This window comes from Cetorhinus maximus, chromosome 14 (assembly GCF_964194155.1).
Source record: "Cetorhinus maximus chromosome 14, sCetMax3.hap1.1, whole genome shotgun sequence".
Lineage (NCBI taxonomy): Eukaryota > Metazoa > Chordata > Chondrichthyes > Lamniformes > Cetorhinidae > Cetorhinus > Cetorhinus maximus.
In genome coordinates this window covers 40,336,109-40,352,849 of record NC_135892.1, presented here as the reverse complement: position 1 = coordinate 40,352,849, position 16,741 = coordinate 40,336,109, and the positions used below count along the sequence as shown (strand labels likewise).

The window sequence follows — 16,741 nt, the reverse complement described above, 5'->3', positions numbered from 1 at the left end:
AATTCGTCTATTATGGTGTTCCCCAGGGGTCAGTATTAGGACCCCTGCTCTTCCTGATAAATAATAGTGACCTAGAATTTGGTGTCAAGGATACAATTACGCAATTTGCGAATGACACAAAACTTGAAAGTATTGTGAACTGTGAGGAGGCTAGTGATAGACTTCAAAAGGACACAGTTGGAATCGGCGGACAAGTAGCAGATGAAATTTAATGCAGAGAAGTGTGAAGTTATTCATTTTGGTAGGAAGAACATGAGAGACAATATAAAATAAAGGATGCAATTCTAAACGGGCTGTAGGAGCAGAAGGGTCTGGGTCTATATAGGCAATAATCATGGAAGGTGGCAAGACAAATTGTGTAAAGTGTATGAGATCCTGGGCTTTATAAATAGTGGTATGGAGTACAAAAGCAAGGAAGTTATGATAAACATCTAAAACACTGATTTGGCCTCAACTGGGGTATTGCGTTCATTCTGGGCTCCACACTTTAGGAAGGTTGTGAAAGCATTAGAGAGGGTGCAGAAAAGGTTCATGACAATGGTTATAGGGATGAGGACCTTCAGTTAGGTGCATGGATTGTAGAAGCTGTGCAAGTTGTCCACAAAGAACAGAAACTTGAGAGGAGATTTGATTGAGGAGTTCAAAATCATGGGGAGTTTGGAGTATATAGGGAGAAACTCTGACAGAATCACAGAGTGCAGAAGAGGCCCTTCGGCCCATCGAGTCTGCACCAACACGTGAGTAAAACCTGACCTACCTACCTAATCCCATTTACCAGCACTTGGCCCAGAGCCTTGAAAGTTATGATGTGCCAAGTGCTCATCCAGGTACTTTTTAAAGGATGTGAGGCAACCCGCCTCCACCGCCCTACCAGGCAGTGCATTCCAGACCGTCACCACCCTCTGGGTAAAAAGTTTTTCCTCACATCCCCCCTAAACCTCCTGCCCCTCACCTTGAACTTATGTCCCCTCATGGCTGACCCTTCAACTAATGGGAACAGCTGCTCCCTATCCACCCTGTCCATGCCCCTCATAATATTGTACACCTGGATCAGGTCGTCCCTCAGTCTTCCCTGCTCCAACGAAAACAACCCAAACCTATCCAACCTCTCTTCATAACTTAAATATTTCATCCCAGGCAACATCCTGGTGAATCTCCTCTGCACCCCCTCCGTGCAATCACATCCTTCCTATAATGTGGCGACCGGAACTGCACACAGTACTCCAGCTGTGGCCTCACCAAGGTTCTATGCAACTCCAACATGACCACCCTACTTTTGTAATCTATGCCTCGATTGATAAAGGCAAGTGTCCCATATGCCTTTTTCACCACCTCACTAGCATGCTGCTCTGCCTTCAGAGATCTATGGATACACACACCAAAGTCCCTTTGTTCCTCAGAACTTTCTAGTGTCATGCCATTCATTGTCAAATTACCCCTTCCAAAGTGTATCACCTCACACTTTTCAGGGTTAAATTCCATCTGCCACTTATCTGCCCATTTGACCATCCCGTCTATATCTTCCTGTAGCCCAAGACACTCAACCTCACTGTTAACCACCTAGCCAATCTTTGTGTCATCCGCAAACTTACTAATCCTACCCCCCACATAGTCATCTATGTCGTTTATATAAATGACAAATAATAGGGGACCCAGCACAGATCCCTGTGGTACGCCACTGGACACTGGCTTCCGGTCACGAAAGCATCCTTCTGTTATCATCCTCTGCCTCCTACAACTAAGCCAATTTTGAATCCACCTTATCAAATTACCCTGTATCCCATGTGCATTTGCCTTCTTTATAAGTCTCCCATATGGGACCTTGTCAAAGGCTTTGCTGAAATCCATATAGACTACGTCAACTGCACTACCCTCATCTACACACCTGGTCACCTCCTCAAAACATTCAATCAAATATATTAGGCATGTCCGCCCTCTGACAAAGCCATGCTGACTATCCCTGATCAAACCTTGCCTCTCCAAGTGGAGGTAAATTCTGAAGGAGAGAATCTTCTGCAATAGTTTCCCTACCACTGATGTGAGACTCACTGGCCTATAGTTCCCTGGCTTACCTCTACAACTCTTCTTAAATAGCGGAACCACATTAGCTGTTCTTCAGTCCTCTAGCACCTCCCCCGTGGCCAGAGAGGAATTAAAAATTTGGGTCAGGGCCCCTGAGATCTCTTCCTTTGCCTCCCTCAGCAATCTGGGACACAAATCATCTGGACCTGGAGATTTGTCCACTTTTAAGCCTGCCAACACCTCCAATACGTCACTCCCTGTATCAATTTGCTTAAGAACCTCGCATTCTCTCTCCCCGAGTTCGATACCTTCATCCTCATTCTCTTGGGTGAAGATGGATGTGAAGTATTCATTGAACACTCCACCCATAGATTGCCTTCTTGGTCCTTTATGGGCCCTACTCTTTCCCTAGTTATCCTCTTCCCATTGATATACTTATAGAATATCTTGGGATTTTCCCTACTTTTACCAGCCAGAGCTTTCTCATATCCCCTCTTTGCTCCCCAAATTGCTTTCTTAGGCTCCACCCTGCATTTTCTGTACTCCACAAATGCCTCCACTGATTTGCTTCCCTTGTACCTGCTAAAAGCCGCCAATTGGACCGGCGACTGAGGACACTGTGGATCATCCGCGAGTCTTACAGCATCGTGGATAGCACATTTAGAGAGGTGGCCACATCGCAGCTTGAGAAAGGAAGGGAATGGGTGACCACCAGGCAGTCCAAGAGAAACAGGCAGGTAGTTCAGTAGTCCCCTGCAAATCGGTATTCCATTTTGGAGGCTGATGAGGGCACTGGTTCATCCAGGGAGTGCAGACAGAGCCAAGCTTCTGGCACCACAAGCAGCCTGTCTGCCCAGGAGTGGAGGAAGAGCAATAGTAATAGGGGATTCTATAGTCAGGGGAACAGATAGGCGCTACTGTGGCCGTCAGTGTGACTCCAGGACGGTGTGTTGCCTCCCTGTGCCAGGGTCTGGGATGTCACTGAACAGCTGCAGGGCATCCTGAAGGGGGAGGGTGATAAGGCAGAGGTCATGGTACATGTTGGTACCAATGACATAGGTAGAAAGAGGGATGAGGTCTTGCATCAAGAATTCAAGGAGTTAGGAAGTAGACTAAAAAGCAAGTCCTCTCGGGTTGTAATCTCTGGATTACTCCCGGTGCCATGTGCTAGCAAGCTCAGGAATAGGAGAATAGCGCAGATGAATACGTGGCTTAAGAGTTGGTGCAGGAGGGAGGGTTTTAGATTCCTGGATCACTGGGATCATTTCTGGGGAAGGTGGGACCTGTACAAGTAGGACGGTCTACATCTGAACCAGAGCAGGGCTAACATCCTTGCCGGCGGGTTTGCTAGTGCAGTTGGGAGGAGTTTAAACTAATTCAGCAGGGGGAGGTGACACATAATGTTAGCAGAATAGAAACACATCATAATACGGTAAAACAATCAAGTCAAAGTTAGTGCAGATGCATTAAGTATCAAGGGAGTAAGGCAAGGCTGGATGGCCTCTACTTTAATGCCAGGAGTATTACAAGTAAAACGGATGAGTTAAGGGTGAGGATTGACACGTGGAATTGTGATATAGTAGCCATCACTGAGACGTGGTTGAGGGTGGGGCAGGATTGGCAGCTCAACATTCCGGGATTATTCCGGAGGCATTAGTGGAGTACAGAAAGTGCGGAGTGGAGCTTAAGAAAGCAATTAGGAGAGCAAAGAGGGGATATGAGCAAGCTCTGGCTGGTAAAAGTAGGGAAAATCCCAAGATATTCTATAAGTATATAGATAGGAAGAGGATAACCAGGGAAAGAGTAGAGCCCATTACGGACCAACGGGGCAATCTATGCATGGAGCCAGAGGGCATCAGTAGAGTGTTGAACGAATACTTCACATCCGTCTTCACCCAAAAGAATGAGGATGAAGGTATGGAACTCAGGGAGAGAGACTGTGAGGTTCTTGAGCAAATTGATACAGGGGGTGACAACGTATTGGAGGTGTTGGCGTGCCTAACAAATTTAATAGAATTTTTTGAGGAGGTGATCAGGTGTGTCGATGAGGGTTGTGCAGTTGATGTAGTTTAGATGGATTTCAACAAAGCCTTTGACAAGGTCCCACATGGGAGACTTTTATAAAGAAGGCAAATGCACATGGGATACAGGGTAATTTGATAAGGTAGATTCAAAATTGGCTTAGTTGTAGGAGACAGAGGGTGATGACAGAAAGATGCTTTCGTGACTGGAAGCCAGTGGCCTACCACAGGGACCTGTGCTGGGTCCCCTATTATTTGTAATTTACATAAACGACATAGATGACTATGTAGGGGGTAGAATTAGTAAGTTTGCGGATGACACAAAGATTGGCTAGGTGGTTAACAGTGAGGTTGAGTGTCTTGGGCTACAGGAAGATATAGACGGGATGGTCAAATGGGCAGATAAGTGGCAGATGAAATTTAACCCTGAAAAGTGTGAGCTGATACACTTTGGAAGGGGTAATTTGACAAGGAAGCATTTAATGAACGGCATGACACTAGAAAGTTCTGAGGCACAAAGGGACCTTGGCGTGTGTGTCCATAGATCTCTGAAGGCGAAGGGACATGTTAGTGAGGTGGTGAAAAAGGCATATGGGACACTTGCCTTTATCAATCGAGGCATAGATTACAAAAGCAGGGAGGTCATGTTGGAGTTGTATAGAACCTTGGTGAGGCCACAGCTGGAGTACTGTGTGCAGTTCTGGTCACCGCATTATTAGAAGGATGTGATTGCACTGGAGGGGGTGCAGAGGAAATTCACCCGGATGTTGCCTGGGATGAAACATTTAAGTTATGAAGAGAAGTTGGATAGTCTTGGGTTGTTTTCGTTGGAGCAGAGAAGACTGAGGGGCAACCTGATCGAGGTGTACAAGATTATGAGGGGTATGGACAGGGTGGATAGGGAGCAGCTGTTCCCATTAGTTGAAGGGTCAGTCATGAGGGGACATAAGTTCAAGGTGAGGGGCAAGAGGTTTAGGGGGGATGTGAGGAAAAACATTTTTACCCAGAGAGTGGTGATGGTCTGGAATGCACTGCCTGGTAGGGTGGTGGAGGCGGGTTGCCTCACATCCTTTAAAAAGTACCTGGATGAGCACTTGGCACGTCATAATATTCAAGGCTCTGGGCCAAGTGCTGGTAAATGGGATTAGGTAGGTAGGTCAGGTGTTTCTCTCATGTCGGTGCAGACTCAATGGGCTGAAGGGCTCTTCTGCGCTGTGGTTCTGCGTGATCTGCTGGAAGGGTCAAGACCCAGATCATACCAAATTAAGGTGAATGGCAAAAAAAAAAATGGTGACATAAGGAAAAAGTTTTTTATGCAGCAAGTGTTTTGTATCTGGAATGCACTCATTGTGCATGGTGAAGGTGGATTCAATCATGACTTTCAAAAGAGAACTGTGAATTATCCAAAGAAAAAGTTTTGAAGAGCTATTTGGCAGAGGCAGGGGAGTGGGACTAGCTGAGTGCTCTTGCAGAGCTCTGCATGAAAATGTCTGGCCGAGTGGCCCCTTTTTGTGCTGTGAATGTTTTATGATTCTATGATTGGCATGGTTGAGAGGTTAGCTAGGAAAACATTTGGAATCTTGGGCTTCGTAAATAGAAATATTGAGTACAAAAGTGGGGAAGTTATGCTGAACTTTTATAAAGCTCTGGTTAGGCCACAACAAGAGTGTTGTGTCTAGTTCTGGTCACCACACTTTAGGAATGATGTGATGGTGTTCGAAAGGATGCATGGGAGATTTACCAGAATGGTTCCAGGGATGAAGAATTTAGCTCCAAGGTTAGGTTGAAGAATCTAGAGATAAAAACAAAAAGCTAAAAGCTACTGCGGATGCTGGAAATCCAAAACAAAAACAGAATTACCTGGAAAAACTCAGCAGGTCTGGCAGCATCGGCGGAGAAGAAATCAGTTAACGTTTCGAGCCTTCATGGCCCTTCGGCAGAACTGAAGCATAGTTAGAAGAAGGGAGAAATATAAATTGGTTTAAGGTGGGTGGGGGGGGAGAGACACATTGAGGGTGTGGTGATTGTGGAGATGAGCAGATAATCAAACGATGTCACAGACAAAAGGGTCAAAGAGGTGTCGAAGGTGGTGACATTTGTCTGAGAAAAGTGCTAATTAAGAATGGAAGACAGGATATTCAAAGTACAGCTCTAGTGGGGGTGGGGTGGAAAGACTAACAAGGTTTTAGTTTAGATTTAAAAATAATGGAAATAGGTGGGGAAAGAAGAATCTATATAAATTATTGAAAAAAAAGGGGTGGGGGTGGGGGGAAGAAACGGGGTGGGGATGGGGGGAGGGGGAGTTTAAGATCTAAAGTTGTTGAATTCAATATTCAGCCCAGAAGGCTGTAAAGTGCCTAGTCGGAAGATGAGGTACTGTTCCTCCAGTTTGCGTTGGGCTTCACTGGAACAATGCAGCAAGCCAAGGACAGACATGTGGGCAAGAGAACAGGGTGGAGTGTTAAAATGGCAAGCAACAGGGAGGTCTCTTTATGGGGTATGTGGAACATTCCTTGTTCCAGTCCTACTCCGGCCCCCTCCCACAACTCTTTCTCCGGTACATCGATGATTACTTCGGTGCTGCTTCATGCTCTCGTCGGGACCTGGAAAAATTTATTAATTTTGCTTCCAATCTCCACCCCTCCATCATCTTCACATGGTCCATCTCTGACACTTCTCTTCCCTTCCTTGACCTCTCTGTCTCAATTTCTGATGATAGACTGTCCACCAATATCCATTACAAGCCTACCGACTCCCACAGCTACCTCGACTACAGCTCCTCACACCCCGCTTCTTGTAAAGACTCCATCCCATTCTCTCAGTTCCTTCGCCTCCGTCGCATCTGTTCTGATGACGCTACCTTCAAAAACAGCTCCTCTGACATGTCCTCCTTCTTCCTTAACCGAGGTTTTCCATCCACGGTCGTTGACAGGGCCCTCAACCGTGTCCGGCCCATATCCCGCGCATCCTCCCTCACGCCTTCTCCTCCTTCCCAGAAACATGATAGGGTCCCCCTTGTCCTCACATCACCCCACCAGCCTCCGCATTCAAAGGATCATCCTCCGCCATTTCCGCCAACTCCAGCATGATGCCACCACCAAACACATCTTCCCTTCACCCCCCCTGGCGGCATTCCGTAGGGATCATTCCCTCCGGGACACCCTGGTCCACTCCTCCATCACCCCCTACTCCTCAACCCCCACCTATGGCACCTCCCCATGCCCACGCAGAAGATGCAACACCTGCCCCTTCACTTCCTCTCTCCTCACCGTCCAAGGGCCCAAACACTCCTTTCAAGTGAAGCAGCATTTCACTTGCATTTCCCCTAACTTAGTCTACTGCATTCGTTGCTCCCAATGCGGTCTCCTCTACATTGGAGAGACCAAACGCAAACTGGGTGACCGTTTTGCGGAACACCTGCGGTCTGTCCGCAAGAAAGACCCAAACCTCCCTGTCGCTTGCCATTTTAACACTCCACCCTGTTCTCTTGCCCACATGTCTGTCCTTGGCTTGCTGCATTGTTCCAGTGAAGCCCAACGCAAACTGGAGGAACAGCACCTCATCTTCCGACTAGGCACTTTACAGCCTTCTGGGCTGAATATTGAATTCAACAACTTTAGATCTTAAACTCCCCCTTCCCCCATCCCCACCCCGTTTCTCCCCCCACCCCCCCACCCCCCACCCCTTTTTTTTCAATAATTTATATAGATTCTTCTTTCCCCACCTATTTCCATTATTTTTAAATCTAAACTAAAACCTTGTTAGTCTTTCCACCCCACCCCCACTAGAGCTGTACTTTGAATATCCTGTCTTCCATTCTTAATTAGCACTTTTCTCAGACAAATGTCACCACCTTCGACACCTCTTTGACCCTTTTGTCTGTGACATCGTTTGATTATCTGCTCATCTCCACAATCACCACACCCTCAATGTGTCTCTCCCCCCCCACCCACCTTAAACCAATTTATATTTCTCCCTTCTTCTAACTATGCTTCAGTTCTGCCGAAGGGCCATGAAGGCTCGAAACGTTAACTGATTTCTTCTCCGCCGATGCTGCCAGACCTGCTGAGTTTTTCCAGGTAATTCTGTTTTTGTGAAGAATCTGGAGGTTGATCTTGGAGCGTAGGAAGTTGATTGGTGTGTACGATGACTGGTATTATGACTGGTTTAAAGACTCCTTGCAGCAGTCTGGGAAATTAATGTTTAATTTCTGGAGACTCCAGAACTCTCCAGGATTCTTCTGAGCTCTCAGGGTCACGGCTAAGGTGGTTTTCAGAAGATAGTTGGTCGTGGAGAAAAGAAAGGCCTGTTTTTGCTTTCCAGGATAATATACGAGCAGTTTTGGGAGAGGAGAGGACTTAATGCAGTCCAGCCAGATCTTCGCTAAACCAGTTATGCACCATACACAGTCAAACCTGCATACTTGGACTTGAAGGAGTGAAGATTGGAACAGAACTGCGAGAACAAACAGGATGGCAGAAAGGAAAGATTTTGCTGTGGAATTGGTCATCAAAGGTAGACATGAGGAAGTGGTTTAGCAGATTGACTAGCTGCAGAATGGCATATGGAGGGCCAAAGTGTAGACCGGGCTGCAAGTCCTTCTTTTGACATTTGCACTTTATTGAAATCCAGACTCTTCTGCTGTATTTCATTTTTTCCCATTGGTGTCCCAACTTAGCAGCACTAGTATTGGGCCTTACTTGTGTCCAGAATTCATTAAGTAACGGAACAGGCTAAACTAGTAAATTGGATTACATTGCTGCAGTAATAACCCATTCCTTTGTATTTCAGATGCGCAGCAGGATATTATGGAAACATCATGTACGACAGAAGAGTAGTACGAGGAAATACATATGCACAGCATACCCTCCCAGTGGTAGGTGTATTGAACATGACTCCAGCTTGACTAAGCTACCCAAGGTTATAGCAGCCAATTTAACAAAGTAGCAGCGACTGCTTTTCTTATATTGACAGTGCATTGAATCAAATGAGGATATATTCTGTTCACAAATAAATATACGCAGTTCCAGATATAATCTTCTCCATAGATAGTGCTTAAGGCTATCCTCAAATCCAACAGGCCTGTAAGTCTTTGCTGTGTGAGGCTTTAAACCCACCCTCAGACCCAAGTGACCCATGTGAGCATTTAGGGGCATGCTCTGACCTGTGTATGATCTTGTTTGAGTCTTTAAGGGATAGGGAGGAGAATACTGACAGAGGGAGAAAACAGTGGACAATATTTAAAAGAAAAATCTATAGCATACACGAGAAATATATTTGACTAAAAAATAAGAACTAGCCAAGAATGAAATGGCATGAATAAATAGAGGTGAGGGTAGAATTGAATCTAAAGGAGAAACCCATACGCAAAGCACATAAGTAATAAAGGTGACAAAGGGGAATATGATGAGCTTAAAGAGTTTGAAAAGAGTTTGGGAACATAAGAAAAAGGAGCTGGAGTAGGCCATTTGGCCCTCAAGCCTGCCCCACCATTCAATAAGATCATGGTTGATCTGCCCCAGGCCTCAACTCCTCCTTCGTGCCAGCTCCTCATAGCCCTCAACTCCCCGATATTTCAAAAATCTATCTCACTACCTTCTGAGAGAAGAAATTCAGTTTTAAATGAGTGTCCCCTTATTCTGTAACGATGCCCCCTAGTTTGAGATTCCCCCACTAGTGGAAACATCTTCTCAACATCTACCCTGTGAAACCCCCTCAGAATCTTGTACGTTTCAATAAGGTCACCCCTCATTCTTCTAAACTCTAATGAAAAGTTAAGACAATTAAGAAGGGAAAGAGGAAATTTGATTTGAAAGCATCAAAATATAAAAAATGTTAAAGTAGGTAGCTAAATAACAGATAAAAGCAAAATACTGCGGATGCTGGAAATCTCAAATAAAACAGAAAATGCTGGAAAAAATCAGCAGGTCTGACAGCATCTGTGAAGAGAGAAACAGTTAACGTTTTGAGTTTGTATGACTCGTTAACTCCACAGTTTTTATTAGCTGAATAACAGAGTTGGTATAGGGATATGACCACTAAGAGATGAGCAAGATAAACTCACAGGAGGTTACACTGAAAAAGATCCTGAGTAGATGTTTTGTTTCAGTTTTCAAAGAGGGGGCTAACGAGAGAAAACCGCAACAGTAGAAGTCGTCAAGGGGGATATATTACAACAATTGAGACAAAAAGAAAGGAAGAACAAGACAAACTTACACAGACAAACCCTGGCTTCCAGATGGATTGTACCCAGAGATACTCAAGAAACTACAGAGAAAAGGAATAATCCAGAAGACTGCATATAATACCAATCTTAAAAAGGGGAAATAGAAATAATTCGGTGAATAATAGATCAGTTCAACAAGCATAGTGGCAGGAAAGCTCAAAGATCAGGTAAAAGAAATCTGGGTATGGAGAGTACAATGGGGGAAAAAAACATTGATTTCTAAAGATTAGTCTAGTTTAACTAATGATGAATTCTTTGAAACAATAACAGTAGATGAGAACAATGCAGTTGTGGTAAACATGAACTGCCAAAAAACCTTTGAGGTGGCATATAAGAAATCCATAACAAAGTTCAGGTCTTATGGAGTCAGGGGCCAGGTAGTAGAATGGATTAAAGGATGGCTGCAACATGAAAAACAGGGTAGGAATTGAGGGAAGTTTTGGGGACCAGCAAAAAGTGGGAAGTGACGTCCTGCCGGAATTTCACTGGGGCCATTATTGTTCACCATTTGCACAAATGATTTGATTTGGATACACCACATGGACTGCAGTGGTTCAAGAAGGCAGCTCACCACCATCTTCTCAAGGTGACTTAGTGGTATTGTCACTAGACTAGTATTCCAGGGACCCAGGGTATTGCCCTGGGGACCCAGGTTCGAATCCCACCACAGCAGATGGTGAAATTTGAATTCAATAAAAAAGAAAAATCTGGAATTAAGAGTCTGATGATGACAATGAAACCATTGGCAATTGTTGTTTAAAAACCTATTTGGTTCACTCATGTCCTTTAGGGAAGGAAACCTGCTGTCCTTACCTGGCCCGCCGCTACATGTGAGTCCAGACCCACAGCAATGTGGTTCACTCTTAAATGTCCTCTGAACAAGGGCAATTAGGGATGGGCAATAAATGCTGGCCTGTCTGATTTTGTAATTCTAGTTAGCTTTCTCTCTAATTTCTCCCTCCTTATTATTCTTTTGAAAAAAGAGACTTTTTTTGTTAAAGCTTTTCGCCTTGCCCTTAGGGCAATTAGCAAGAAAATACCATTGTCAGGAAAAACAACATATTTGTACTGTATGAGAAGAGAGTGCTGGTTGGCAAGTGGTCTCTGATTGGTAGAGGCATTGCCATAGAGAATACACCAGTGAATAGTGATCGACAGTTAACTGCGAAGCATTGTTTCAAATTTAAACCAGGCAGCTTGACTTTGATTAGTCAAGACACTGCCCTGGGGAATGAACCAGCAAATGGCTGTCACTTATTTTGTTTAGCTGAAACAGACGCAATATATGTACATGTTTTTTCTGTCTGCAAAGGGCCCTGTGTATTAACATATGTAGCTTCCACCACATGCAAATGCACCACACTGTGAGCCTGACTGACAATCTAAATTGGTTGACAGTGTAATTCGTAGCACACTGAGGATTATTTAGCAAATGTTGTCCAATCACAGAATCACATCTAATGTTGGACACTATGTTTTGAGTTTTGCAAGCACAGGCAGGTTGGGTAAGGCCTGTACCTTGCCCATTGCAAACAGTGGAAGAGACATGCTTTTTTGATACGATCTGCCAGTCTTTGGGACGTACAGCCAACATACTGGTACAGCCAACATCACACTGGTACTGAATTTCATATACCACATTACTCATTTGAGTGATAGGCAGCATCCTGTTAGTGGTGAATACCACTTGTGTTGCTACAGCATAATGGCAGCATGAAACAGCTGAATGCTCAAATTTTTGAGATACCTTGCCCTTTCAGGGTAATCTGGGGTAGACCAGGCACCTTTCAGGGCCGAAAGTAATGGCCTTGGGCCCGTTAATTAGTTTGTGCGATATACAGCGTGAAATGATTTGATCAGGGTAGCCATTATCCCGCAGGATGTCTTTGATGCGCCCTCTTTCAGCATCAAGCTTGCATGGTGAGCAAATGGCTTGTCCCCTATTTACAAGGTTGTTGATAAAGCCAATCTTGTAGTGTGTGGAATCATTTCACGCTGTATATCATGCAAACTCATGAACAGGCAGTTCATTTCCCAGGGCAATGTCTTTACCAATCAGAGTCAAGCTGCCTGGTTTAAATTCAAACAATGCTTGGCAGTAAACTGTCAGTCACCATCCACTGGTACATCCTCCATGGCAATGCCTCTACCAATCAGAGCCCACTTGCCAACCAATTAGCACTCTTCTCATGCAGTGTAAATATGTTGCTTCCCCTGACATTGGTATTTTCTTGCGAATTGCCCCAATGAGTGCAAGATGAAAAGCTTTGACAGAAAATCTCTTTTTTTTTCAGCAATGCTCAAGTTCTGTACGATCAAATGATTATATTGTTCTTTTAGTCATTCTTTGCTGTTTTTATATTCTGTCAAATCTTCTGATTTGCCACTCATCTTCACGGAATTGTGTTTTTTTCTTTCAATTTGATACTATCTTTAACTTCCTTAATTAGCCATGGATGGTGCATCCTTCCGCTAGAACCTTGCTTTCTCATTGGAATATACCTTTGCTGAGTGTTAAGAAATATCTCCTTAAATGCCTGCAACTCCATCTCTTGTGACCTATCCCTTAACCTAATTTCCCAGGTCACTTCAGCCAGCTCTGTCGTCTTATCCTCATAATTGCTCTTATTTAAGTTTAAAACACCCAATCTTGGGTCTTAGACCCAATCTCTTCTTTCTCAAACTGAATGCAAAATTCAATAATGTTGTAATCACTGCTACCTAGGGCACCTTTATTATGAGATCATTCATTCATTCTTTATTTATGTATTGCTGAGAATGTGCAGCTTGCTGCCACTTTGAATGGATAAAGCAAGGAGCATTGATGCATCTAAGGGGACATTAATATGCGTGCATGAAGGAAAAAGGAATAGAGAAAAAGGAAAAGGAATACAAGAGCAGGCCAGAGGCTAGAAATCCTATGGCGAGTAACTCATCTGACTCCCCAAAGCCTATCCAAAATCTGCAAGACACAAGTCAGGAGTGTGATGAAATACTCTTCACTTGCCTGGATGAGTGCAGCTCCAACAACACTCAAACTTGACACCATCCAGGGCAAAGCAGCCTGCTTGATTGGCACCACACCCAAAAACATTCACTCCCTCCACCACCAACGCACAGTGGCAGCAGTGTGTACCATCTGCAAGATGCACTACAGGAACTCACCAAGGCTCCTTAGACAGCACCTTCCAAACCCATGGCTGCTACTATTTAGAAGAACAAGGACAGCAGATGCATGGGAACATACCACCTGGAAGTTCCCCTCCAAGCCACAAACCATCCTGACTTGGATATATATTGCCATTCCTTTACTGTCGCTGGGTCAAAATCCTACAACTCCCTCCCTAACAGCAGTGTGTGTACCTATACCACATGAGGCAGCTCACCACCGCCTTCTCGAGGGCAATTAGGGATGGGCAATAAATGCTGGCCTAGCCAGCGAAGCCCACATCCCATCAATGATTTTTTAAAAAGAGGGGATAGATGGGAAGCAGTAATTGGAGTAGGAGTAGGCTTGTTTCAATGCTGTATATTCTGCGTGTATGTTTTGACTGAATGAGTTGAGGCCATTAGAGGAAGGATATAGAATTAATCAAGTGCAGCATTAGTTTACCAGCATGTAACATGGAATAATGGGTTACAGCAATAAAGTGAAACCTGAGGAGGTGATTTGGTAGGAGTTTTCAAGACAGCATTATAGGATAAATGGTGATAGTTTCCACTGGTCAGCAAGACCGTAATGAGAAGCATAAATTTAAGATAATCTCAAAATAATTAAATAAAGGTTACAAAATAAAATGACATGGATAATGATTAGAATACACAATTCTTTGAGGAATACTCTAATTTAAGTCGTAAACAAATTCAACATTAGCTCCTTGTGCTTGTTTTCAATGCTTTTTTGGTAGTTTTTTTATGACCAGGTGAGAAGAGATGAACTGGCTTCCCTCTATTCAACCTCCTTGGTTAGTCACAACAAAGGTTTAAGCTTCTTTTTACGAGGATATGCTTTTTCCAAATAGAACATATTTAACTATTTAAGCTGTGAGCAATAAGGAGCCAATCAAACAACACTTTCTTGAGTCAAAGAGAGGAAATTTATTAACCACTAAACCCGAGAAAAATAATAAAACGTAACATCAAGCATTTGGCCCTCATGCAGTCACACACACGTGCACACACATCAGAAATAAGGGAAGTTGGAGTCCAGTAAAAAACAGTTAAAACAATGTATGGTTAAGTGTCCTTTGATTGTCTTTGATATGTAGATTTTTTAATGTTGCCGTCGATTTGGATTAGCTGGGTTCATGGATGCGGTCAGATGTGGAAGATGTTGCAATTATTACAAGATCTTGGTTTGCTGTAGATATCTAGTAAAGTTGGCTTACAAACCAGGTAATACACTTGTTCCAAAAGAGAGAGAGGGAGAGAGAGAGCTTTCAGCCAGTCTCTTCTGCTAAAGTCTCCCCTGCAGTGTCTCTGCTTGGCTGCCGCCTGGCCTGTTATACTTCAACCATTGTGTATTTCCAAGGGGTTTAGGTAGGTCTGTCTGCTGCAGCCATTATTTCAATATCCGGCACTTTGCATTATAATGTCTCTATCTTAGACAGTGACGAGTTTTGATGGGTCGCTGAATTATAGGAAATATGTCTCTCTTTGCTCTCCCCTAAGGGTGACTTGTTTGTTTTTCACCTTGACCTTGGATGGTGGACTTGCATTTTCAAGTAGTTCTGTCTCATTTCAGATTGCAAAATTTCCAGTCAGTTGAAAATTTAAAAATCATATTTTCAAAATTAAAGGGACATAGCTTCATGACAATACATACATAATAAAAAAGCATAACTTTAAAAATGTATTTTTCACATCTCAACAAAGACAGCCCAGCCTGACCCTATTGAGGTCCAACGGCAGCAAGAAATTCAAAGGAGGGCAGTTGCCAGGAGACGAGCCAAAGCTCAGCTGCGAACTGGAACCCCAAACCCTGTGGAGGGAAGAATACACACAGAGGTACAAACAGGTATGGTTAATAGGGATCAGTGTTCAAAATGACATATGTTCCCCATTCTTTCAAGCCAACTGCTTCTAGCTCCAAAGCTACCATAACTGTAAAATGTTAGCTTTAATACTGACGTGTTTATTATAGTTTCCTGAGTAAAGTTTAATATTTATGGGAGTTAAGAGATCTTCCAACCTTCAGTGTTATGGAATATTTGTATGGAATGCTGGTAATTCAAGCAGGATATATTAGTGCCTGTGTCTGAATGTTTCATGTAGTACACAGGAACATTCTTCCCTCCACAGAAAAATCTAATTTTTAAGAGCATTAGCAGATCCCCTAAGCTCAGTGTGAGTCAAATGTTTTACACAGGCATTAGCAATACCAATTTATCAGCCCTAGGTGATGGCCCTGACAACAGAGAAAACTGAAAGGATGTGAAATCTCAGTGTTTTATGGAGTCTTGCAAGTCCTAAGGTGATTTGGGGAGTGGTTGCTATCCAGCAACACTTGCTGGAAATGCAATTATACTAATGTTGCGTGAGGACACGGACAGGATCAACTGTGATGTCAGCTATAGTCGTACAGCCTGATGACACACTGCCAAAGTTCATTAATAAATACTGGCGTAACTTACACCTTGTGGGAAGAAAAAAATTGAGAGAGGAGTCAGATACAAAACATATCTCTTATTATGAATGCTAAGTTTGCATCAATATTGAAGTTAGTAAGTTTCAACTTAATTTTCCTATCTGTATTGATCAGAATTGTATCTGGAAGAACTCAGTGATCGTATAGAAGAAGTTGATGTTGACACTCAAACAGATGCATTTTTGGATAAACCACAAACCCCGCTCTTTATTCCTGGAAAAACAGGCAAGGATGTGGCTACACAGATTAAAGAAGGAGAGGTATGTTGTACAAATAAAATAGCATGTGTCTCGACGCATTAGAAATCAAATTGGCAAAAATAACCTGTAAGATGAGTTTATTGAATACTTTCTTGGTGCAAAACAAGCTAGGGATAATATAAAAGCCAAATACTGCGGATGCTGGAAATCTGAAATAAAAACAGAAAATGCTGGAAAAACTCAGCAGGTCTGACAGCATCTGTGGAAAGAGAAGCAGGGTTAACGTTTCAAATTTGTATGACCCTTCAGAGCTAAAGAGAAGTAGAAATGTGATGAAATTTATACTGTTTAAGGACGGTGGAGCTGGTGAAGCTGGATAGAAGGTCAGCTAGGTGGGGGCTAAGGAGCGATTGACAAAGATGTCATGGACAAAAAGACAAAAGAGAGCATTGATGGTAGTGACGAGGGCTAAACGAAGTGCTGATAGTGGCACAAAGGTAAGAAAGCAGAATGTATTAATAGAACAAGGATAAGCAAGGGTAGGAGCTAGGGATAATGCTATTTTAGACCTGGCATTGTGTAATGAGGCAGAATTAATTGGCAATCTCAAAAGATAATCATACAA

At 43.5% G+C, this 16,741-nt stretch overlaps 1 protein-coding gene across 1 annotated transcript in view; it reads left to right on the top strand.

Moving 5' to 3' along the window:
* Positions 1-16,741, top strand: part of rsph3 (radial spoke head 3) — a 90,891-nt gene that overhangs the window by 7,382 nt on the left and 66,768 nt on the right. Inside the window, exons 2-4 of the mRNA XM_078556837.1 lie at positions 8,835-8,919; positions 15,145-15,286; positions 16,031-16,176. Coding sequence (XP_078412963.1) covers positions 8,835-8,919; positions 15,145-15,286; positions 16,031-16,176 — 373 coding nt within the window. The remainder of the gene's footprint in view (positions 1-8,834; positions 8,920-15,144; positions 15,287-16,030; positions 16,177-16,741) is intronic.